Below are 27,803 nucleotides of genomic sequence, written 5' to 3' on the forward strand. Positions count from 1 at the left end.
AAAAAAAAAAAAAAAAAAAATGATAAATGTTTTTCGCCGACACAGCTATCATACTATTCGGATAAGTACCCGAAATATACGTTTAAAGGGTAAACACTGCAAAAACGGTACTGTTATACATATTTCATTGTGTTTAAGGACAATAACAGTATTATTACATACCTACCACCGCGGGGATAAACATGCACCGATATTAAACCCATTTATTTGTTGCAGGTTTTTTTTTTTTTGTTTTAATTAAACGAACGAGCGTATTGTCCACAAGTCGAGTGTGGTACACATTTTTGTATGATATTTTTATAAAATATTTATCAGAACATTAATTAAAACTATTTTCAATTACCGTACGTAGATTTCAAGTACATAATGAAACGCGGCTTTTGCATCCACTGTGTGATGGCTGAATATTTCAGCAGGTGTGGGTACATATGATATTATAACATTCCGATAAAATTATTTCATGTTATTTTTTTTATATAATACTGCTTATTATAAAATATATTTTGTAACCATAGTGGAACTCAATAATCACTAATAATTTATTATCGAAATACCTCAATAAAAAAAAAAATGTTCAATCAATTAATTAAGAAAACACTTTGATCCTTAGAAGTTGTCCGTGTTTTTCCAATAATCCTTGAAAATGTGCATACAGACTAATCAGGACTAAAATAATAATAAATATCAACTTTGTAGACAATACCTAACTCCGATATTCAACACAGTAAAAAGAGTATAATATTATACACAACTATTATAACGTTACCTACACGGGTCTTACATATTTTGAATTGAAAATAATATGATAAAATTCAGATTCTATAAAAATTAAAACTTTTTAACATTTTCACGACATCAAATAAACAACAAAATCAAAATTTATAAGCTAACAAAATATTATAACTAGAGGAGTCACGTTAAATTGGATAATAGGAGAGCACTATAATACCATACTGAGAATAGCTATTTATAACCGCAACATATTAATATCTGTTTGCTTCCAGTTCCAAAGTGAATGACGAAAAAATTCTGGTAAAATAATATATCAGGAACGAACAATAAAGAATGGATTCGGCCATTCTTCGGGAGTATAAAAATAAAAAAAAATGAAAAGAAAAATGCTTTAAAAAAAAAAAGTCTTTGTAAATCACTACAATTCTCGAGCATCCGGGAAATTCAGGAAAAATGAATGCACGATATAATAATAAATAATATATAATATAATAAAAATAAAATTGTGTATATTACACAATACACTTTTTTGCCATTTCAGTCCATAACTGAATTCAGTAGAATATGCACATTAATACAGTAATACATTATTATGTTCGAATTTATTGTTAAAATAAAAAAAAAATTAAAATCTGCCTTAAAAAATGTACTTACACATCAACTTTTCTTCATATTTTTAACGTTAATAATTCCTTGTATTGGCATCATGTTATATATCTTGCATAAACATTTTTTTTTTAAATATAATTTTTTTTTTTTTTTTTAATTACGTTTCATGAGTTACCTATACATATTACCCTAACCTAACCTAAAATGATCTTTAAATGTTAATAATTATGTTCAGTTAAATTACGAAAAACAAATACTTCCAAAAATAAATCATTTCTGAGAAAGCGCATGTCTACATTTAAAATAATCGCTCTGTGTACCTATGTCTGAAACTCAATGGAAGAGTATGAATTACACTAAATTTTTAATTTGACGAAGAAAAAATCAAAACATAATAAACGATTTAACATTTTACACCAAATCGCTTGAAAATACTATTGCAAAATTCGTATGATGCTTCAGTTTTAGAAAAAGTATGTTGAAAATACTCGAAATACACGTCATTAACAATTAATGACAATAATTTTTATTCATTTTCAAGGTGGGAGGGGGGAGGGTGTTCAAGAGGTTGGAGTTTGAGTTCATGGGCGAGGGTGCATCAGATTCACCTCTTTGGTTTATTTGTGTCGTATAAGATGTATGATCGAGAAATGGGTGTATATTTAACCCTAAAAAACGCGAATAGTCTGAGAATAGACGACGATTCATATCCCTCCCCCTTAAAAAAAAAAACAGAGTACACTACTGTAAATGTATTATTAAGTGTTAGAGAATCGATGGCGTTTTTTATATTTGTTTAATTACACCACTACGCGTGGGATGTATACCACTCGAATAGTTGCTTTTGAGTTTTATCGTTTTTTTTTTTGTCACTATATATTTATTTATTTTGGTTTTCTTTTGGTCGTGACACACCCACTACAGTATACGTGTAGGCACTATTAACATTAAATACTTTTACAGCGTGTTGAACGTGACCACCTCTTACAGCCGAAGGTCGTCGAGGTCAATGTGAAAAGTGCTTGTACACCTTTAAGAGAATCGCTCTGTATATGTCTTACTCTTGACAATCGCCCCAAATTTAGTAATTTTAGCTGCTCGTGGATGATGATAATCGAATTATTTTAAACGAATAAAAAAGTGCTTTAATGACCATACTAAGAATAAATGACAACTCAATGAAAATTCTTGACATTTACGATGATGTGTTTGAGCAGCGATGATCAACCTTCGGTGCGCGTACCGTTAGTGGTACGCGGAAAGCTCACGGGCGGTACGCTAAAACAATCTCCTTTAAAAAAAAAAAAAAAAAAAATAGTGACATTTATCATTATTCGCATAAAGTATTATTTGGTTTATTTGATATTATTATATTACGAATGATAATTGTACCTACATATATTTAATTTTCTTTTTCCGCGTTAAATGTTTATATTATGATCACGCAGTCTCTAATAAGATTGAATTCCATACAATATGTAAAGTAACGCATACATTTTTGATAAGCAAAAAATTAACATTATTTGGTCAAGTGGTACATGAAAATGTTCAAACAGTAGGTGAACGGATGTCGAAAGTTTGAGAACCATTGCAGTGTGTTAGAGAACCGATGGCGCACATTATATTATGTTTTAATTACAGTCCACACGCGTGGGATGTGCCACTCAAACGTTTGCGCTTGGATTTCGTCGGGTGTACATTTTTATTGTATTACATTTATTTTGCCTTTCTTTGCCAGTCCGTGATGGTGATTTGGAAATTATTTTATAGTCGATAATTTAATAAACGAGGGCAATCGTATATTATTACTTCAAACGGAGAAAAAATCAAAATATCATAATGACCCTATATTTCTAAAACATAGAAACTCGATGCGATTTCGTTTCACTCAGAGATAATAATTTATCGAATGAATGCGTAACACTTTAACGATGTGCTAGAGAACCAATGGCGTGTACGTTGAGTTTTTTAATTAAACCACACGTGGCCGGATGTACTATCTGCTACGATTGAGTTTCAACGGAGTTGTTTTTTTTTTTTATAGGTACTTTATATTTATTTTGGTTTTATTTTGCCGTCCGGCCCACTGCAGTGCATGCGTGTAGGCACTATTCGCATTAAACACTCTGACCGCGTGTGCTGAACCCAGGCCTCCACTTTCAGCCAAAGGTCGCATACGATCGAACGGAATAGATAAATAAAAAAATAAAGTAAAAAAACGTTAAGCATCGAAAACAAACAAGAGTACACCCACACCTATAGTGAAAAGCCGCTTTTAAATCTTTCTGCAAACAGCCATTTGCCAGGCTCGGTTCGACGCCGCACTACACCCCTTTTGCCCCCCCCCCCCCAACGCGGATTACTACTTACCCGGTGCACTGTAACGTGCATGTACGCACGAACGTTTTTCATTTCGACGGCTGACGAATACTGTTCGCTGATTGCTGAAATATAAACGTGTCGTGTGTGTGCGTGTGTGGGCTTACATCATTTTTTCTGATCAAAATAAAATGATAATAATAATAATAATAATAATAATAATGATAGGTACATCGAAGTGAAATTCAATTTCGTGTTTAAACTTACATACTGACAGACAGACATTTCGTCGCAATCGCCGTAGATGACACATGAGGACAACACGTGTCTGTTCATAGCGCGAATTCGATAGAAACGCGTGTTCGGCGACAGCTCAAACTATTATACGGATTCGACCACCGGGTTATAAAAAAATTATTTTAATCCATCATTTCGTGACAGACGACGACGGTCGGGAAATAGTCACCTCTGTTTAATGGATATTTGACAAAAAATACCGTACCATCAACCCTAGTCCCTGTAGGTCCCCAGCGTAAATCACATCACATCAAAATAAACCGATTTTTAGTATACTGAGTTGCGTTTATAGATTTCGAAGACAAGACACAACGGCGGTGAATGATAATATTATCTTAATATAGAAAAATACAACGAGTTACGTGCGATCACAGATATATATAGGTAGGTACTAATTACTAGATGCCCGACTCGGTTCACATACTTGAAGCCAACATTATTATACAGTCATAATGCAGATTAGACGTTGTTTACAAGCCGATGTTATCAATGTTAGTGATAACAGACACAATTATAATTTATAATAATTTAAAATTTATATTATTAAATCACTTGGTAGTATTACTGCTTACTAGTACTACTCGTAGGAGCAAATAGTTTAAAGTACTCATTAGTGTTTGGTAGTAGGTACATTTTTTATGATAATAATTATATTGATAACAGATTGTAAACATTGCCCAACCTATTTGGCTTCAAACACCAATACGCAGTGGTATATGGAGTCGGGCATCTAGTAAATAGTATATTATATCTGTGCGTGCGATGCACTCCAAAACTACTCAACCGATTTTGATAAGATTATGTTCGATTATAGTGTGTGTGATTTGGTCCAACTTAAAATGTATAATAGTTGTCATCTCGATAAATGACCCTCAATTTGTTATAAGTTAACAAAGGATATTGATATTTACGGTGGAATTTCGTGTTCATAAATGGTTAGGTTACAGCTTACAGATTAAAATACTACCCGTACGATAGAAATAGCGAAAATAATTAAATATTAATTTAACGTCATTGGTTACTCGGTGAGATGAGGTAAAAGCATGCATAACTACACCTCTGTGTATATGGTTTCGAATAAAGGAATTGCATCTTAAAATAAATATGAAAGTTGAATTATGTATGTTTGTATAGGTGATATAGGTACTCAAAAATCACTTGACCGATTTTGTGAAAAATACAAATCGGTCTTGGTGTCTGGTGATATCAGAAAAATATAGAGAGAATATAATTTGAACTACGTTCGATTTATGTATACCGAGTGCTATTTCCGGTCCAACTGGTATTTTGAACGAACGGCAGAGTGCCAGGAACAGTTAGTTATAAAAATATATTAATATAAAATTAATATCATGGTTATATAATTTACCTTAAAATGTATTCTGAACTATTTATGCATAAATAACACGGAGTATAAAACGGTGCAATTTGATGAGTGAACGTTGCACATCATGTGCATTCTATGGTGCAGCTACATTGTTTTTAACAATTATATTACCTAGAAAAAATCCAAACAAAGGTACAGAAATTATAACTTTCAATTAACCATACGAGCATTTGGGATTTAATTGATGAAAAACTTTTAATTTTTGTACCATACATAGGTTTATAATTTTTTTTATACCAACACGATACAGTATTTGTCGGATGATCGTGGCACCGAAGAGAAAAAAAATTACGATGATTATGATTGATAAATTATTTTATTCCAAACACAGTTCGTTTAATTAACGTTTTCTATGCATAGTTGTTACTAAAATTATTGTCATGAAATTTTTGAAACATTAAAATATTTTCTTTCTGTCTTTAATAATAATAATAATTATAATTTGATTGCAACCGAAATGTTGTGAACAGACAAAGGACTCGTGGAATAAAAACGTTTCAATACTTTTATTATAGTGTACTGTACAGAAGTAGGTAAATTTTTGAGTATGCGATTGTTTTGCATACACAGTGAGTAAATTCTACCAAAATCGTTTTTTACATCCAAACAATTTAAAATTAATTAAAATTAAAATGTATACGTTTTCAAATTGTCGTTATCTTCTTGATCGGTAAATAATAATTATTCTCCTCTAAGTATATTATTTTTTTAAACATTTTTAGTAGGTCCAATAATGGAAAAGAATTATTGAATTTTAAGTGCATTATGCTATACAATAATTACGCAAGAAATTGTTCATTATTTTACAGGGAAACACCAATTCTAGGCAGATAAATGGTATTTTTCTAACTTATTATTTTACATTATTCTAATACTCTTTACCACCCATTGCGGGTGCTAAATTCAAAGAAAATATACACAACGACCTAACAATATAATATGTTTGCGCAAGACACTTGCAACGCTGTGACCGCAGTGGCTACCGATATAGCTGCTAACGTGACCAGACATCGACTTTCAACGGTTTGATGTCTGTTGTTTGTTTGCTACAACTTTTGAAATTACCAAACAAACCTATACAAATATCAAGTTGATTCCCCCTTGTATACATCGGATTTTTCAAGATATTCATTTTTTATCACATACCCTCGACACACTGAGTTGACTACTTACGCACCATGGTTTCATTGTGCCTAAATGCTTAAACTATGTTCAGATAGTTGGAGTTTTGAAAATGTTAACGTAAAACATCGATACTTGCAGCTGCATAATGGAATTTACGATGAAAAGTAGAAATCCCACGTTCTTAAGCCGTATTGCTCCGCGACGACGTTTAAAATGACCTTCAAGATGACAAATTTTAATACTCAGTTATTATTGTTCAATTTTACACAATTGGCAGCGAGTAGCTAACGTGACCACCGGTGGTCGAATTTCAACGGTTCGATTTTTATTGTTTGCTTACAACTACTTTTGAAGTTAGCAAACAAACCTTTACAAATATCAAGTCGATCCACTTATATACAATGGATTTTTAAGAGGAATCTTTTTTTTATAACACACCCTCCACACACTTAGGTAACTACCTAAATAGTGCGTGTGCATATTGAGATTAAATGCCCAAATTATGTTCAAATGGTTCGACTTTTAAAAAATGTTTGGACCAAACATCAATACCCGCAGCTGTATAACGGGTTTTACGATGAAAAGTCGAAGTCCCACGTTCTTGAGCCGTATTGCTTCGTTTAAGTTAAAAAATGATCTTAGCTATTAAAAAACTAAATATCAAGTTATTATTACCGTTAAATTTCGCACAATAAGCGCACAATATTATTTTGAAAGTTTACTGCGATCACGAGTAGTTATCAATGTCGTGCGAACAAAGCGCATGATTGCCGCACGCGATAAGTCTATCGTCCTAAAAAAAGGGTAAAAAAACAGTAACAAGTCGAGACGTGCAGCAATTTTATCGTTGGCTTAGACCTTAATTATTACAATACCGTTCTGGTATCGTATTACGCTTTACATCGGCTGCAGCGATAACTCTACAGGACTCTGAAGGCGCATCCGAGTTGGGTCCCGAATACTAAGGACTAATCGCTGGTAGTGTACTAGTTGGATCCCGGATTTTAAAAGGTGCTATAATAGTTGGGTCCCGGATTTTTAAAGGTGCTATACCAGTTGGGTCCCGAATTTTTAAAGGTGCTATACTAGTTGGGTCCCGAATATTATTATAGGTATTCCACTAGTTCTTGAATATTTTTTGGTAAGTACTACACTATACTGACATTTTCATTCCCATTAACAGACTGTCTATGATCTATTTAGACCTGAGTTATGGTTAAAAATATTTTTACAGTTTTTTTTTAAATATTAAAAATGCTAAAGTATAAGTAATTGATAGTTAGTAAAAATATTATAGTAATTAAAAATATTATACAATAATATTAATACAATTTTATTAAATTGAAAAGTAAATGAATAGTACTTATACGTATATAATATGACTATTGGGGATATTCGTAATAAAAAATACGTATGTGGTTTTCGAGCATTCGCTTAATAATTTCAGTGTTATCGGTAATATCTGATAATTTTTGACATATCTTATAATAAACTATCTGGAACAGCGATAAACCTCGACGAGTTATCTATCAACGACTTCATAGCTTACACGGTGCACACCTATCGTTACACGTTGGTAGTAAGTGTTCTGTGTTGTAGCTAAAATAATTCAGGACCCGACTAGTGTAGTAACTAACATAATAATTCGGGACCCAGCTAGTGTAGCGATTATAAATTTGGGACCCGACTCGGGTGCAGCCGACTCTGATACAGTTATTGCGATTATTATTACCTATCGTCCACAGAACACATTTCTATTGACTGTATTATAATAATATATAGTACCTGCCGGGACCATTGCAGACGGGGCTCGTCGAGAAGCCGACCGCTCGTCAATTATTAGATTACCTTGGCGAACAGTCGAAAACCCATCGTCCCGAGGGTCTTTACACAAATATACAGAGGGAAGTTCGAACCGCTCTGTGTGTGCACACGCTATCCATCTATATCGCTGCTTAACGACCTGGCAATTAGCTGCTAGTTAGCGTGGATTTGCATCGTGCACACGGCCAACCGTCATTGGCATCATCAGAAACTCTGTGCTCAGCGGTCGCCGCCGCTACTCATCGTGCTCGACCGATGGCGGCATGTCGACACTCTGCGACCATAACAATATAATACTCGTGTGCATCGAGAGCTCCGGACGACGGAATTCGATTCGAAATCGCTCACAGACCGCCCGTAGAACTCGCTTGACCCCGCGTTCGTTTGCGATTCGGAAAAAATACGATTTCGACAGCGGCCCAGTTTGGGGGGGGGGGGGGAGACACGGTGGCCGATTCCTGCCTGTCGATGTCGTCTCGCGGTGTTACGAATTTCGTTTGTCGTCGTACTATAACGACCGTTGCTAATACCGCGGGAACGATGTAATATTAAATGTCGTTAGCGAAAAAACAAAAATATTTAATAACTCACACTCGTCGTGTACAGGTGTGTGCTTACACACACACACACACACACACACACACACACACACACACACATCGTTCGGGGCACTTCTACCGTGAAGGCCGCCCCGAGTGCAGACGAGTGTGCACAATGGCCGGCAAATATTTACACGAGAAATTAAACGGGAAAAACCGTTCTTCGAAAGGTCGCGCTCGAAATTATTAGAATGTTAGAAGTATACTTGCCGAGACGCACAACCTGCATTCACAATAATACTAATATTGTACTGCAAAGTATGTTAATTACGCGTGGAGTTCGTCGGTAACGACGATATTATATTATTATATTATATTATATCTCTTCCGTCTTTAAATTTAATTGTTGACTACGGCTGGTACCCACTCTTTATTTCCTCCCGTGTCCGCATATTATTACGTATACATGGCGATGGTGTTAATAAAAGTTTCACCAAACTATATTTTCATTTTAATATCAAAAGTTTATTACTTCCAAACTGCACGTACAGTAACCGTACAAATGTGTGTGGTGCGAGTGTTATATATGTATATATATATGTGTGTGTGTGTGTGTGTGTGTGTGTGTGTGTGTGTGGATGACTCGGCTTTTTCCCGTTTTATTGTGTTTTTGTTATATTATTATACGAGCTGTTATAATAATATACACGGACAAAGGGGAGTTGAGAAATTGTTCAACTCTTTGTTACCAACAGTCGAACGCAGTTATCATCATTATTATTATTATTATAATATTACGCGGTCGAAGGATGTCGGCAAGATGGTTACGGAAAAAAAGTTTGTTTTCTCGCACTTCGCATCGCGGAGCCAATGCACGCGATAGCAGAAAGATAAAATAATAATATATCGAATCAAATAATCAAAACAATACAGTGGATTTTTCACTCATAGAAATATTATAGTAAGTCTCGTGTGTAATTGGAGTTCTATGATGTCAACAATTGAATTGTTTTTTGTTGAAAAATAAAAAATGAGATTTTAATTTAAAACTATATAGCAGTAGGGTGTACAGTGAACGCCTCTGCTTATAGATAAGTGTTAAGAGGCAAACGTTATAGAAATATTGCTTACATCGTACATTATACAAACAACATAATAACTGTCTATCTATTATGTATATCTTCTTATCACTAAGCGGGCATGATTTTGTTCAAATACTTCAAAGTGATAATTTCACCGTTCTTTCAACATTTCGGAGAAATATTGAAAGAAATGTATTTTTAATTTTGCGTTTTTTTCGTACGTTTCATAAAATCATCACTCGATGCTGACCGACTGATTTCATTCATAATTAAGTGATTATCAATGTTTGATTCGCGATCATTGATCATAAAAAGATATAATATGTGAGATAGATAATTATTGGGTAATTTATAATATGATGTACGATGTATGCAATGTTTCAGTAACATTTTTCAATTGACGTTTCACTAATTAGAAGTGTAAACTACTGTACTCCCTGCTATATATATATAGTTTTGAATGAAACTTGATTTTCAATCAAAATGAAATATTTACAAAATATACTTCGTAATAGGACTCTAATTATAATATCTCGATGGCACTAGTAAGTTTTTAAACGTAATTATAAATTATGAACTAATAACGACTGAACAACGTTAAGGCCCTTGCAGACGAGTAGTAGTTTTGAAGGTGTTGTGTTTAGGAAATTCTTTCGCTTTTCGTCGTACGTGTAGAAAATGATCGTTAATAGTGAGTGTATACTCTCCGCCAATCACCCACATGGACATGTAGTTTCTTCGTTATAGACACAAATATTCAAAATTAATTTATGACGTGAAACAGCTATTCGCCTGACAAAAATATGAGCACCTGCAAAGGTCCGATTTAAAAAAAATGCTCTGCAGATGTTTGAATGCATATATAAGTCGGTTGCTGTGCATTTTTTGATGTACTTATTCAATTTTAGGAATTTTTTAGTGGAATAATCAATGCGTCTTGTTAAATTCATTAAAAACTATTGAAAACCTTGCTCATATCCTAAAACCGATGCAAAATAAGCTTATTTAAAATCAAAAAATATTCATACATCTTTTAAATCGAACCATTAAAAAATTCCTTTATTTTTATCAGTTGCTATAATATAAGGTCGATTAAATGAACAAATTTTAGGTTTTACATGGGCCTAAAGTTTGTTGTCTGTCGGATATGGGGTGTTGTTGTGTTTTTACACATTTTAATTTTTTGGTCGCAGATTTTCATATTTTATGATCACATTCCACATTCAAATTGGATACATTTTAATTTCCGATCTCGTTGAGAGTATATTATACGTACCTATATGATTTACGTAACGACCCAAAGGTAGTCTTTTCTCGTATTTTCAGAGGACGGTGCGTAATGCGTTGTTTTCTTTTTCGGTTGTGTGATCGAGATCAATAAATTAATAAAGGTAAAAACTATCTGCAGATTCAATTTCTAGAAAGTGTTGAAAAGCGATTCAGAGATTTAAATATTTACGGCATTATATTATTAAATTACCGAATTCCGTACGACTGCAGGTGGAGAAGTGTAGGTACCCTCGTTTAGAATTGTTGGATTTTTGCCATTCGGAGTTATTACATGAGATACTATCGTTTTTATTCGGATTGTTGATTGTTTTAATTGGTGTACCTAGCCACTTTGACGCTGTTTTAATAGTTGACTGATTAGCGGGCATTGTGCCGCCATGTTATCTGATCTGTGGTCACAAATAATTATCTTTGGGCAGGTGTATAAATGTAATCGTGTTAATTGCGCTCATCGTTCTGAAGTTGAAAAGCGATTTGATGTTTGAGTAAGTATTTGTTATTTGTTAGTGAGCGCACTAATGTAAGAATGTAAGTACTGGAGAAAAATCAAATACCGTAAAATGATCATCGAATTAAAAGTATATTGATCATTCCACCATCGAATCAAAGAATGAAAACTTTCGATTCCGCCGAGTAGGTATAGAGCAGTTTTTTTCAGACTTTTCACAAACTCAAAACCAATTATACATCCGATTTCCTAACAATTAAACTCCCCACGTAAGGCTTTGAAGAAAACTTTTGGTAAAAAAAAATATAATTATAAAACTTAATTCTATCTGTTTCCCTTTGGGCTCAAAACCTACAGTTAAACTAAACCGAGTGTTTTAGATTCTGGCAGGATCAATGAATTTATTGATTTTACAATGGTGCGTGTGTGTGCGTTGTTTTTTTTTTGTGTGTCTTGAGTTGCTTTTACAGTATAGAAAAAATGATACAATCTTCACCTTCCAGGAAGGTTGCTGGCAGCAAATTGGATCTAAATTAAACTTTGGGAGTATAACATGTAGACAATTGACAGTACTTTTCAAAATTATCTTTAAAAACAAAAAAAAGAAGTTACGAAGAAGCTGGAATACTTACGCTAGGACAGTTTTCGGCAAAATCGAATTTGCTCAATTGTTTTTGAAAAACAAACAATTGTAGAAAACTGAAATGTTCACAAAATATTTTATATTTATGATACAATTTTAAAAACTATTTGACTTGTTTGTGCTATTTATTAACATTTGTGATGAATTCAATAATTTTGATTTATTATTTTTCTTAAAAATTATGATTTTTTTTAGATTGAAAAAGTTTCGAAATGCCATATACCTAATGGTTTTCTGGCAATGATTAAAAAATATCTAAATGTGTGATAGCCGTAATTGTTTTTTTTTCTTATAAGACTTCCAATTTCAAACTCTAAATTATGTATCAGTTAACTCAAATTCAACAAGTGTATTGCGTTAAATACTCAATGATGATGTACCTTTACACTCGACACTAACTGCAGCACAATTACTTTTCCGGTTTTAGTTTTGTTTTATTATGTAGTATATCGGCGTTCCTCAAAGTGTGGGTCGTCAGTCAATTTTTGGTGGGTCGGTAACATTTTTTTGAATCTTATAGATTCCAAGAAATTTGTATTAGGTACCTCATTATAAAAAGTACATTTTAATTAATTATATTTTTATTCATATTAATTATAAACCTATAAAAAACTAAATACCTAATAAAAATGTATACATATTCATATAATACAAATTTTGTTTTTCACAAATTGTTGAAAAGTGAAACAATGTGGGTCGCGGAAGATTTTTCGGGGGAAATTTAGGTCACGGTATTAAAAAGATTGAGAACTACTGTACTATATTATATTGTATATCTTACACAATTCCTTTAGAATTCCTTCTAAGTTTCTCCATTATAAAAATAAATCCCATTCGTTGTATATTATTCACCAGTAGTCTAATATGCCTTATGATTGTCGATATCTCTAAATCCGTCTGATATTATCTCGATTCATTTTCACGGTGAAATAATAGCAACTTTCAGAGGGAATTAAAAAAATTACCATTCGCTTCTGATGGAGAAAAGAAACTTTTATCTTAAATACGTAATGTTATAGATAAAACAAGGACCCGGCGATAGTACTCAAACTGAAAAGTTTTGTGCAATATTTTTAAAACATGTTAAGAAATGTGTGCAAAGTTCAAATTTATGTCACCCCAAGGACCGACGATAAAATGTGAATGAAATTCGACATACGTATACATCGAGATAAATCGGTAAGACTGCGCTTGGTCTATTTTATTTGAAATTCATCAATATACAACTTTATAGTTAATTTAAACCGATAAGGTATAGTAATATAATGACAGTATAATATTTATCGCTGAATTTACTTTTGTTTTTCTTCGCTCGCGGGCAACACAAATGATGAAACACATTGCAAATTATAAGCGATACATGTGAAATGCCCTCAAATCAATATCAAATGGTTAATATGGCAGTTTTGTTATAATACGTAAGGCGAACTGATAACACAGAATTTATTTTCCTAGTTTTTTTATACCCTGTAATTATATTAATGTGTTATCATAATTTTTAAGTGAACAACAATTTCCATATCATAAGACCTTGACACCATTTTTGTTTTTATATTTTAAACTTTATCCGAATGGTTAACGATGGTAATAGTAAACGTTATGGTTTGAAATCAAATATTATACAGTCTTAAATCATGATAATGCCATGCACAAACTTACAGTCCAAGAAGACAACAAAAATGAACACTTTTATTTATCGCGTATCCTCTATAAAATATTCATCTTACGAAATTGTTTGCATAAACTCCGAGAAGAAGATAGACGTAACATTTACATCGTTATCGACAAAACATAATAATTATTATTACTTATAATTTATTCTGACGACACGCAACTCAGTCGATACATTTCACGTGTCGGAGACTTTAAGATTTCCGTACAAACGAAGTGAAGACAAACAATATAGTTAATAATTATTATATCGACGGTGATATTTCGCGTTGCGGCGTTATATTATATTATAGAGCTGAATACAAAACTCAGAGTATCAAACACTTACTTTCATCATGAACAATTTTAATAGAAAACAGCGGTAAGTTCTCCTTTGTCATTCGGTACAATCAACCGCTTATAATCGTACAAACTGGAAGCACGAAAATATTGTTAAGCAAAACTGAACATTTCAAAAGATATTTTTTTCCGTCTCGTTTTTGAAGTATCTGTTCTTTAAGACTTTCGACGTTTGCTCCCTTGTACTCTTACACACTGTAGCCGACGATGTGTTCTTGTACACATACGAAAAACTCTTCAAAGAAGTTGAGTGTAGTAAGTTGTGTCCCCAGAGAACTCGATTTTTTTATTTTTTGTCATATTTTCAATTTATTTGGTTACGAAAAAGTTAAATAATTTAAAGCAATAGGACTTTATTCGGGATTTATTTAAATGTAAATTAATCCATCAGAAATGTTGTACATCTTGACATGATTTAATGTGTTTTCGTTTATTCGAAATAACTAAGTTTTTTCTTGTAAAAAAAAACCTCAATTCAAATTCCTTGTAAATATATTCGACGAAAAAGTGAAAGCATTTCTTATTCAAATATTATTCCGAGCAAATAATGCAGTTGCATTTACAATATTGTACTAAGCACAAATACATTCACATATTTTTTATTATTAATAACATAACTTATTTATTAAAAGTAAATAATGTTTTTATATTTTTCGTTCCCGACCAGAGTAACACCACTTAATTTAATTTAAAATCGTATAAATATAAAACTAATGGACAAAAAATAGTTTTAAAACTTGATGTATTATATTATGTATATTGAATACATTATGTTATACGTCACATAGGCAGCCAGGCAGGTACATAATTGTAATTATGATAATTGATTTATTGATGCCCGTCGAATATTAAGCACGTCGTTTTATTTGTATTAGGTACTATTAATTTGTAAGAGTAATTATTATTGTTAACACAAATATTGTGCGGACGACTTGAATTATTGTACCCGACTAATTATTTATATGTGCTAATAATATTGTATAATATTGCGTATAACAATTTGTGTAATCAGTTTATTCCACAAATATTACCCTTATCGATATTGTTATAGTTGTGAGATTTTCAAAGAATTTATACTAAATTACATACGTTTAGAGGTGTTAAATAAATGGTTTGTTTACAGTTTTTTTTTGTTTTAAATGCCGTATTGAACCTTGAGTACCATACATTTTCTGAAATTTGACACTTTAGGTTATAAAACGAATTATCGATTTTAAAATGGCTTAACGATTTCAGAAACAAAATATTTAAAAACCACAACAATACAACTTTGGAATATAATTAAGGTCATGGTAACAAGTCTGATATACGATTGACTCGAATTAATTTTAATTAAAAATAATCTAGTTACAAAATTCTTAATAAATTATATTCTTAAATATCAAATTAATTTTTTAATAACATGCAGTATCTAATAAAATAATATATGTATATATTTTTTTTAAATGTAATAGTCGTGATCTAAAATAATTGTATTATACCACTGCAAAATAAAAAACCACAACTCCAGATATTATGTTTAGTTAATTTGGTGTTTGGTGTAATTAACCAATTTAAGGTATATTTCAATCGCATCAATTATAAACTTCGCATTGAAAATATCTAGTAACTTCACTACGCACAGTAATTCAATTTTAATCTTGACGATTTCAGCCGCAGTCGATTAAAATAAATTATATTGTATTGCGGAGCACGCTTTCTGTACCACTTTTTTAATGTTTTTAAAATATTAAATCGAAACAACTAATTCCCTGTGTATTCTCTGCGGCTACTTGGCAGTCGGGTGAGTCTGCTGCAGAATGACCATCGCCTTCGATCGTCGACAGTGAAATCCTTCGATGTATTGTGTCACATAGTCGCGAGTTCGATTTTGTCGTCGTTTTCGGAAACGCTCAGAATAACCAATAACACCTATTATTATTACGTACCCACCACCCGCCAAGGTACCATCCCATAATAAAATAGTGGACGCCGCTTATAAGACTCACTTTGGGACCAGCACATGGTGAGTCTAATAACCGAATGAATCTTGAAGGCCAAGCGGGGAAAAAAAAATTAATTACATATTTATGAATTTCATTTTTCTAAATATTTGCTTTAATTTTAATGTTTTGATACATATTACATATTACATACTTATTATTGAATAAATTAAAAAAATTATAATTATAATACATATAAAAATGATTAAATACATTAATAAAAAGTTATAAAAGATGTATGTACAATGTACTTATTTATAATTTAAGAAAAAAAAAATTGTAATTTTGGTTAGTTTTGAGTTATAAGCTAATATTCCGGGAGTATATTGGAAAATGTGAAATGCGATAAAATTGTTTGTACATACACGCATAATAAAACGACAAAAAAACCAATTTATTTCTAAGTATTCTAACCAAAAATGTTTATTTTTTACCATTTCGTTTACGAAATTTGACTCTTATGAACGAAGTATTATTGAGTCTTATAACGAAATTGTTTATGATGTATTTGGATTCTTTCGGACCGTTTCAGACGATTTTGAGTCTAATAAGCCACTGAATCATATATCCGCGAGTCTTATAAGCGGCGTCCACTGTAATAATAATAATAATAATAATAATAATGTTCGACATCAAACGTTTTTCGAGTCTTTCGCGGAGATACTATTACTGCACTAGGACGGCTTGTGCTCGGTTTCGGGGCGCCACGTGGCCTGTTCGACGTTTCGTCGTCGCCAAACAAAGGAGACACCCAAAGTCCCCTTTCCGGTACACATTATTGAGTCGTATTGTATCGAAACACACGCGGATGTGTAAGCTCGTAACGCTCGGTTTGTCGCTATATACTCCGTCGTGCGTGTAGAGTACATAATGTCTGGTTATCGTCTTCCGTATTATGCTTATCGATTGATCCGCCGGAAATAATATAATGCGTTACAATCGCTCGATGAGTGCGACGACGAGCCCGGGGCCGAAGCATACAGTTTTCCACCTAGATTTTCCGGAATATTACTTTCCCGCAGCGGTATGATAAGACGTGCATCTCGACATTTTCTGTGCGCCACAATTTTATATGACGTAAAAAAGAAAGCGCACAGCGAGCAGTGTTGTTTTTCTTTATTTTATTTCTCTTTTTCCCGATGCTTTTGAAAATGACTTGGATTTTTTAACTCTTGACCCCTCCCCCCCCACCCCCAAAAAAAAACACCAATTAGAGTCACTTTCCTAAAAGAAAACACGCTTCAAGTATACAATCTTAGGTCCACATACTATTACTGAGTGTTTTATGTCGAAACACACGTCATATGGATGTTTAAACTCTTAACGCTCGGGTTGTCCCTATATATACTCCGTCGTGCGTGTAGAGTACATAATGTCTGGTTATCGCTGGAGCCGCGTGTCTTCCGTATTGTGCTTATCGATTGATCCGGCGGAAATAATAATACGTTACAATCGCTCGATGAGTGCGACGACGAGCCCGGGGCCGAAGGATTTTCGGTACCCGAGCATACAGTTTTCCGCCTAGATTTTCCGGAATTTACTTTCCCGCAGCGGTATGATAAGACGTGCATCTCGACATTTTCTGTGCACCATAATTTAATATAGCGTTTCCCAAAGTGTGTTCTGCGGAACCTTAGGGTTCCGCGGAACTATGTCGAGCGTTCCGCCAGATGTATGAGATTATTGAGAAGATTATGTTTATTTAATGTTTGTTGATTGAAAATTTTTTTTTAAAATTAAGTTTAATAATGAAAAGTCATTGACAGTATCATTAAAATATTATTTAGACTTGAGAGTTTAGAGAATTGATATTCCTTTTTTTATTTAGAAAAATTGTGGTTGAGTTGGATTAGACATTAAATTTTAATATGACGTAAAAAAGAAAGCGAACACCAAGCAGTGCTGTTTTTCTTTATTTTATTTCTGTTTTTCCTGATGCTTTTGAAAATAACTCTTGACCCCTCCCCCCCCCCATAAAAAACACCAATTAGAGTCACTTTCCTAAAAGAAAACATGCTTTAAGTATACAATCTTAGGTCCACATACTATTACTGAGTGTTTTATATCGAATCACACGTCATATGGATGTTTGAACTCGTAACGCTCGGGTTGTCACTATTTAATCCATTTTGCATAAAACGCTTAAATAGTACACGATGACAGGTTACCACGAGGCCTGTGTCTTTTTTCATTATATTAATTTATTAGTGAAATATTAATTTAATTTTTATTACACTTTTGGGGAATCTTGTATTTAACTTTCAAGATTTTTGAAAGGGAGAAAAACTATTTATTGACAGTAATTGGGAACGTTTTTAATAATCAAATATTTCTCATGGCTGCATTCTGACAAATAAAAATTATTCAAATTGTATGTTCTGTGATTTTTAAACGGATTTTTAATATTCCGCGAAATGGTGCACAGACGCATTTCTCTGTCTGTCTGTCTGTCTAGACAGGCTGAGAAACCATGAACACGAACCGACATTGACAGTGTTTTAACATCATGCATTTATTAACATTAACGGTTAAAAACAATATTACTACGATGAGTAGGAAGTTGAAAGGAGAGCGTAGCAACGCACGCGGGTTACATCAAGGTACTTAAAATAAAATATTTAAAATTGTCATACTTAAAATATAAGCTCCTCTAATCCCTATACATTTAGCGACATCGGGTAATAATTCAGCTTAAAATGACCTAATGAAATTGTAGTATTTGTGATGAAATCTAGCAATTTTAAAGCATAGTCGGGTCAGCAAGAACAATAGGGCAAAATATTGTGGACACATCAAATATGGTCTTACTTCTTGAATTTCCGGAATTTACATTCCCATCGACTTTAATCACTACAATGTCGATTGGTGAGATGCGCACCGCGGTGTTTTCTGAGCACAATTATTCAATATATGATTGATTAATGTGTAATTTGCTTGATTTCATTATAATTATAGCCATGCTTTACATTGCATGGTTGTATCACGTGCTTACCACACACTCGTTATACGGTTTCAGATCGGATGTTGCGGAGCAGATGGACCCAACGACTATTTGTCGCTGAGAAAAGCGTTGCCCACCGAGTGCAGGGACACGGTAACCGGTAACGCGTTCTTCTACGGCTGTGCTGACGAAGTGACCTGGTTCTTGGAGGACAAATCCCGGTGGACGACCAACATAGCCATATCGATAGCTGCTTTGGAGGTAATCTAAGTTGTAATATCCATAACAATGAGTTGTGTTCGTTTATTTAATTTCCTAAGAATTGGTAGGTGTGATGGGAGGGGAGAAAATATACTTTTCTCAAGTAGCTATTAACCGTGGCGTGCTCAGGAAATTTCAATGGTGAGGGGGGCATGTTATGACTAAAAATATATTTTGATGAATTGTGGTGGCAATACTTATACAGACACAAATAAAAGGATTTACTATACGTAAATACTGGGGACAACCCCTTACACCCCTCCCACCACGCTGCTGGGCACGCTGATGGCTAATAGTCCTTACATATTAAAAGAACAGGCCTTTTTTATGTACCAAAATTGTGACGACGCCATACAGGATGGTGTAAATAGATTCGTCGTATACCTAAAGATTACAATTAATTAAAATAATTTTTTTTTTAATTGCATTGTTTATCGTATATTTGTTGCAATTTACTTACATAATGGTGAAAAGTTTCGAATAATGTTTTATGACTCGCAAAAAAATAACTAAAACCGTACTCTTTGATAGGGGAAGTTTTTATGTATAGGTAGGTACCTTAAACACTGCATTCGTTCAATAATATGATATTAGATAATATGTATGGTCATCTTTTTCAATAAGAAAAAAAACATAAAACGCTTTTAAAGAAATCTTTGTGTTACTTTTGTTCAACTTGGATGCACTTTTTTATGAAAATAATAATTTGCTCATAGAACTGAACATTTATATTGCTAGATACTTAAAAAATCAATAATAGATGAAAATGTTGGAGCAAACGCAAAACTAAAGAGTTGTTAAGATAAAATATTGTTGTAAAGCAATATATATAGTATCAACAAATACATATTATATGATGTCATTCTTTGCATGATGTCGCAGTGTTTTTGTTTTTTCGATGTATCTTAATAATATGTTGATAATATTTTTTATGTAATCCATAACATAGATTGCCCTGAAGCTTCAGGGTTGATAACAATTAATGTGCCAACGTTTTCCTTCCGCTCTACTACCTTGTTCTACACACCGACACACTGTTGTAATTATCGAATAAAGTCACTATTTAAAATAAAATCACCACTCAAGAGATTATTATCCACTTGCAATGAGATAAAATAATTCGATTAATTTTATAATTCTGAAACCCAGTCGAGGTCAAAATTATTTTGTTAATGTTATAATATTCTGTCAATTCCTATGTCATTACAATGTTTGGTTTTTTTCTAATACTGTTCTGAATTTGCCCTTTTGAAATTATTCTGAAATACATAAATAAATAAAACAATAAATAATATTAAGTATAAGATTGTAAATATGTGCATACATTAGAAATTAAATCATAAAGTCTTTAAAAATCTAAGATCTGAATAATGATTTGTTTTCTATGTAGATGAAAAGTATGATATTTTATCTTTATCTACTTTAAAGGTAATTTCTATCAATATGCATAGTTTGTAAAAAATATCCAAATATAATAAATACTATATAGTATATTCCATATAGTTTATATTTTTGAAAATCCATTTAATGAATAAGCATTGCTCGTAAAAGCTATGCTTGTTTTGAATATTTTTATAAGTTCTAAAAATTATAATGGTTTATAAGAAAAATTTCATCATCAGAGGAAAAAATAGAGGTTTAGCATGCTCGGTGAACCATTCTATATATTTTGTTTATAGACTTAAATAAAAATATCTTATAAAGACGCGTGTTATATAGTTAAGTAAATATGATTGTTTACAAAAGAAATATTATGATTCTTAAATTCTTCATTTTATTTTTTTCTTTAATTTTTAATTCTGTTACATTTAATGTTACCTGTGATATTTAAAGGTTATAAGTTTACAACCTTACCCCATAAGGATAAATTATTATTCCTGCCATTATAGCATTACGCAATAGTGTGGATTATTATCTTGGCACTATGGTTACTTTTTTTGCAATTGTAATGTTTTAGAATAATGTGAATTAAAGTTCTCTTAGAATAAAACATTAAACAATTTAATATTTAATGGTGAGTAGATAATCATTCAGATTGATAATCTAAAAACCGTATTCAATGACAAACAACTAGAAATTTTGAAATTTTAACCGATATTATTGTTGCCAAATTTTAGAGTAGGAGCTGCCGTCAGATAAAATTCCTGCTCTATACAAAAATTCTTCGTCTCATACAACTATTTATTTAAAAGTGTACCATATTTTTTTAGATGATTTCTCAGCTTTCAAAACCATACAAAATTGAACAATTACACTAACCGTATTCATAACGCTGGCTCCTCTGTTAATCATAATATCAAATTCATATTTTTTATTCATGATCAAAAATAATCATTTATTGTAAAGGTCAAACATTTGTATTTTAGATTACTCTATAATTGCATCATAGAAACCCATTAGTATTTAGAATCATTTTTGAGGAATACAAACACTGTTTTAACTTTGAGAGCAGATATTTGCAAATTGTAGGTATTTAGAATTTATTTCATCCGAGTAAATTATTTTATTTCATTTTAACATTTTATAATATATATCATATGTCTTCAACGGCGTATGGTTTGATATTACCAGGACATACTTTAATTCCGCGTGTCTTCTATAACATCGGATTAATTCCCTTTTTTCAATGGGATATTTTTATAATCATTTTTTTAAATCGCGTAATAATACGACCGTGTTCCTACCCACCAATATTTTGTATATTAAACGTTCTCACTGTTTTTATAACCCCGTCGAACTACCGACCTTCTAAGGCCTTCTCCGAAGACATTTTCCACTCATGACCTTTTCGGATCGAAAAAAAGAAACAAGGAAAAAGCCATTCAACCACTTCCACCCACCCCCTCCACACAACCGTTGCTCGTATATTCGACGGGCCGTCGTCCTCCAACGTGGCCGCACATCGTGGGCACACAATATAAATACCTATACTATGTACAAAAGTATCGCAGATTGAGACCTTTTGTAAGAAACTTTCAATACGCTGGTTTATTTACGCTAAAATATTTGGTTTGCCGCCATCAATCGATCCCGACGCGTGCACGAGGTTCGATCTTTAGTGTGTTAAGGACTTAAGGCAATAATTATACACGAATAATCATTTTTTTACGACACGTACCATATTTCCGCACCCGTTATCCGTTGGGTCACTTCCACCGAGACACATTGTTAATATTTATTTATGTATTTATATGATTTATTTTTACGCGTGCACCAATTTTGATCCTCAATTTATGCATAATATATTCGAATTCTGGTTATTGAAATTTTCAAATACTCGGTAAGAACAAACTTTTGCATACTTGATATTTTTCGTACCGCTTAAAGGTGATCTTATGGAAATACAAAATTATGTTTTCAAATAGGAACTCTCCTCTTTCACTTATCGTGATTCGGCAGGTATTTTTTTTTTTTTCTTTTGAGAATTTTGGTGCATTTAATTCAAAATTCGAGCAATTAGTTTTTCGGTTATACAACTTTGTGTACTAAATATAATAATATCTCTATGGTGGTAATGAGTTAAGCAAATATGGGATCTTAGATTATTTTAAAATGCTTATAGTTACAATAATTGATCTACCAACATATATAGTTTGTAAATATAGTATAAATCACCATTTCCCAAACCATGGGTGGCGACCCAATAGTGGGTCGTGAAATCTTTTTGATGGGTCACAACTCGGGGTTAAAATTACTGTTATTTTTGGCCTAAATAGATACCTCTATATTGTATAATAATATGTGAAGTCCAGCTAGTATTGTAGAATGTAGTATGACATATTTTTAGTAATCTTTATATTATTATTTTATTACGATTATGCAATATTTGTTATCTTATCGGCGAGAATGATGAAATTGATCATAGTAAAAATAATATTAATTTATGGCTTACTTAAGTTGTTTTTTTTAGTGTGGTTCGCGAACCCAATAAAGATTAAATGCATGGGTCGCCATTGCAAAAAGTTTGGGAAACACTGGAATAAATAATACATCTAATATTACTATCCTTAGCATTAACATTTTAATAACTCAGATATTACTCATTAGGATTCTGATTTAGATACATTCACATTTTCAAAAAAAATCGTCCGCTAGTTAATTTGCAGTAAAAGAGAAGAGGTTCCCATTTAAAAAATAGAAGCTTGAATCGTTAAAAAACAAAAAAAAATGATACAAAGTGCAATGCCATTAATATATAAAAAAAAATTGATTCATTAATTGAGAGAATGAATTTTTCAACCTAATTAAATCTCTCACTTATGTCTTAGTTACGATATAGTCCCGTATTATATTCTTCCGATGAAAATACAACATTATTATATAGTAAACTTATGCGGTACATAACTCGAATTTTAATATTAGTTAATTTGTCAAGATGTTTTTGTCTTCAAATAGCTTAAAAATATTGTGGATGAATAATGTAAAAATCATTTAATTATTTACATGTTTCTAAATATATCTAATTAGTCGCATATTAAATATTTTGTTACAAACATTTTTTTAAGTATTAAAGAATTTAATAATTATTTTATTTTATTTTATGATAATTTAGTTTATTTTTAGTTTCTATAGAAAAATTTGATGGAAATTGATTTGAAAATGTGTGGATGTAATTATTTTAGAAATATTTTGTACCATATATTTTGAAAATTTAAAAACCAAACAATTTAATATTTTTCTACATTATTGTGAAAACCTTTTCTATATTTGTTCACAATATTTCAAACATTTTGATGAATAAAATAAAATATTTTCATTTCGTTTTTTTTTTATATTTCATCAATATTTTGAAAATGTCGTGTGCTATGTGGGCCTCAAGACTTAAGTAATACACAAAATATCAGAAACATGAACATATTGTCTTTGGGTGTACTACAAATTTCAAATTTCCAATTTTAAAAGGAAAAATGGAGGTGGGAGCGACAATGTAAATGTGCAGAAAAACCCGAGTGAATGTGGTTTTTAAAAATACAAAACATTAAATTTGATCGGTATAACAGTAGTTGGCCCAGAAAAATGTGATTAAAGTTTGGGAGGATGTACACGTAGGTAAATGTATCAGGTGTATATTAATTAAAAGCCTTAATTGTTTTCTTTTATACCGATATTTCTAATCAACCGCTCGCATGAATAATACATTCTCAATATTTCTCGGGATGTACTTTAGGTAATATTGTTTCGTCACAATATTTGACGTTTTAATATCGATGATAAATGCAACGGAAATTTAATAGGTATAGGTACACTATACATTATATTTCAAACAAAATGTATTGGACGTCAAATTATCATAAAATACCAGTTCAATAATAAACGATACAGATAGGCACCTATATATTCTATTCGAAATCAGTTTACTGCTGTATAATAATATGATGACGATTGAAAAAATTATAGCAATATCGATCATTCAATTTTAACTGTCGGATAGACAAATAGTCGAATATACAAAATAGTTGATTAATCCACGATGATATTGTGTACATAATGATATTGTATACCAACGTATATTTTCCACACATTTTTTACCAGCTATTTCGGAGCGTTTATTTGTTGACTCAAACTTCATCGAAATGAATGCCATAATAATAATTAGCGATATAGTTACAATATAATAAACAGGCTAACAATTATTATTTCGGAACTCGATGATGGCAAATAAAAATGTGCTTTTAATCACATCAAATACAGTCGCCATCGTATTTAACTAAACGCACTTCGTAGGGTTGATTTTTTTTTTTTTAGAAATCGGACAGTTGAAAAATACATAATATTACATACACACATTGGCACTGACTATATCATATAGGTTACACGCCCCAAACTATTCCTGTCCTATTTACTTGCAACTATATCATTGTTCGCATTATATTATTTCAATTACATCAAATGTATATAATATTTAATATACGTTTTCAAACAACGAGCTATTGGCAGAGTTCGAAGGCACACAAATATCGTACGTACGTATATGTGTATAATAATATATATACTTACCTACCTACCTCGTTTGGCATTATTTTAAATATTTGTTTCACAAACAAACTCTGTTGCATATTATACAAAGCCAACATGTATACGTGTAAACACTGTACAGAATATTTCTATATATACGCACTTTTCAACTGAATAGTAATAAATACTAGACCGTGTAGACTTTATACCTACCTACTAAATTTGGTACACTTTACAAAAACTGCAACGGACATCCATTTGTGATGTGCACTTATTAGTTGTTAATTCCAATAAAATGTAGAAACACGTCGTGAAATATATTTTTTTTTTTCGACAGCTACGTTTACAGTTTAATTATTATCACTCAGTTATTCGCGTTAAGTAAGAAAAATATTAAAATCTTCTGTAGGTACAGGAAAATTCACCAAGCGTGACCACCGTATTTTTTTTTCTTAAAAAATGCAGTCGTGCGAAATCTGATTTTTAATTTTCAAATATATGTATTTTAAGACCATATTTTCAAATTCTTGAAATTTTTTCACTCTTAATAAGTGTCCCGAGGAGATACAAGCTTATGTTTTTCAAACGAAAACACCCCTATTCAACTATAAACTATACAGAAGATAATTTTTCTGAAATTTTTGACGTAACAAAATCAAAATTGGTACTAGTAGTTTTTAAGTTATTTAACTTTGAGTTCTAAGGACAAAAGGTCCATAGTAATGAGTTTATAAGATATGGGGGCTATGTTGATTTTAATATTTTAGTCATTTATATCAGTCCATATAGATATTAATAATTTGTAGAAATGGCCCCAAGTATAATCAATACTAGATACAGTTGTGAGTCTATTTTATATTCATGTAAAACAAGATTTAAAGACTATTATTCTTTGTACAAACCATTTAATTACTAATAAACTAGTCATTCGAATTTTGAATGCGATATTACATCAAAATCCTGAAAAAAAAATTATTCTCTAAATAATTTACAGTAAAAGAAATTGGTTTTCATTTGAAAAACAGAAGTTTGTATTGCCACAGTACACTCTATATAAGTACCTACTACAAACATTTTCAAGTTTCTGAAAAAATTGTCTTTGAGTATAATTAAAAATAATCAGAATTTGAACAAATTGCCGTCGACGAGTGATCATTGTTTTGTGAGTTGAATACAATGTTTAACGAAGAAGATGTTATTGTTATTAGTTGTGCAGCATTTTATCCATATTTTTGTCAAGTTAATTATTATGTCATTTTAAAAGGACGCAATCCACTCGATCGTTTAGAAATCGAATAATTGCGATATAAATAAAATTACAAGATGCCGTTTTCAAAATATACCATCAGTTATATAGAAAAAGAATTATAAAAAGGAATACAAGACAATTATTTACAAAAACCACGATTCGATGACATTTTATATCTCAATAATTGTATGGATGCAATTCAGAAAATAAATCATGGAGACTTAAAATAGTCCAATAAACACGATGTGTAGTCTTAGAATAAATACACAGTTTTCTGCTAATAATATACAAAATGCGTTCAACTTTACTCGCCATTATCTCGTCTCCCAAAAGCTGGTTAGCCTTAGCTGTAAGTTGTGTGTTCTGCACCATGATGACAATAGCTTTTCGTTTTAAAAATACTGAATAACTGAATATTGCGTGTCCTCGGGTACTCTGCAAACCATAAAACCTTTAGCCAATTTTATTTTATATTTATTTTGCATACACCTAATTTCAAGATAATAAATATCGGTAGTTACTACAAACAGCTACATCGTGTTATGCTCTTGTGGCAGTATAAATAGTTTAAAAACAAAGCCGAACTTCGTGACGTCACAACAATAGTGCGCGTAAAAATTGATAATGATTTCCAATTAAAAAAATACATTACGTTTATCTCATTAATACCATCATTACCTAGGCGTAAAATAATTCGCACAGTCAACGTTCGACGCGTACTCGCGAGGTATTATTATTTTTATTTTTATTTTTTTTGTTGTCTGTCTTCGCTCCGAACGCGTTCGAATGTATTATATTATGTACATTTTTATACACTCTCGAGATATATATTGTATCGGGACTAACCATATGGATGCGGGTGAGACGTAGTTATTTATGGGTTCTTGTGCGTTGCCGAAAACCGCCTTTTATCCCCGATAGTTTATAATATATTCGATGCAAATTAACCGTCAACGCGGAAAAACGCACATCTAGCCCGTCTCAAAGTCTAGGTACGAAAACATCCAAGGAATCCGACGCCTTACGCGATATTATAATATATGGATACACGACCCACCCGTCGTCGTTGCATGCTCTCGAGTCCACGAGTGTCGGTGGGGGGGGGGGCGG

General features: G+C 31.9%; 1 protein-coding gene across 1 annotated transcript in view; it reads left to right on the forward strand.

Moving 5' to 3' along the window:
- LOC111029511 (tetraspanin-2A) overlaps nucleotides 1–27,803 on the forward strand; it is a 203,349-nt gene that overhangs the window by 171,198 nt on the left and 4,348 nt on the right. The window contains exon 4 of the mRNA XM_022308525.1: nucleotides 19,304–19,489. Within this exon, the coding sequence (XP_022164217.1) occupies nucleotides 19,304–19,489 (186 nt within the window). The remainder of the gene's footprint in view (nucleotides 1–19,303; nucleotides 19,490–27,803) is intronic.

Source organism: Myzus persicae, unplaced genomic scaffold (assembly GCF_001856785.1).
Source record: "Myzus persicae strain clone G006 unplaced genomic scaffold, MPER_G0061.0, whole genome shotgun sequence".
In the NCBI taxonomy this organism is placed as follows: Eukaryota; Metazoa; Arthropoda; class Insecta; order Hemiptera; family Aphididae; genus Myzus; species Myzus persicae.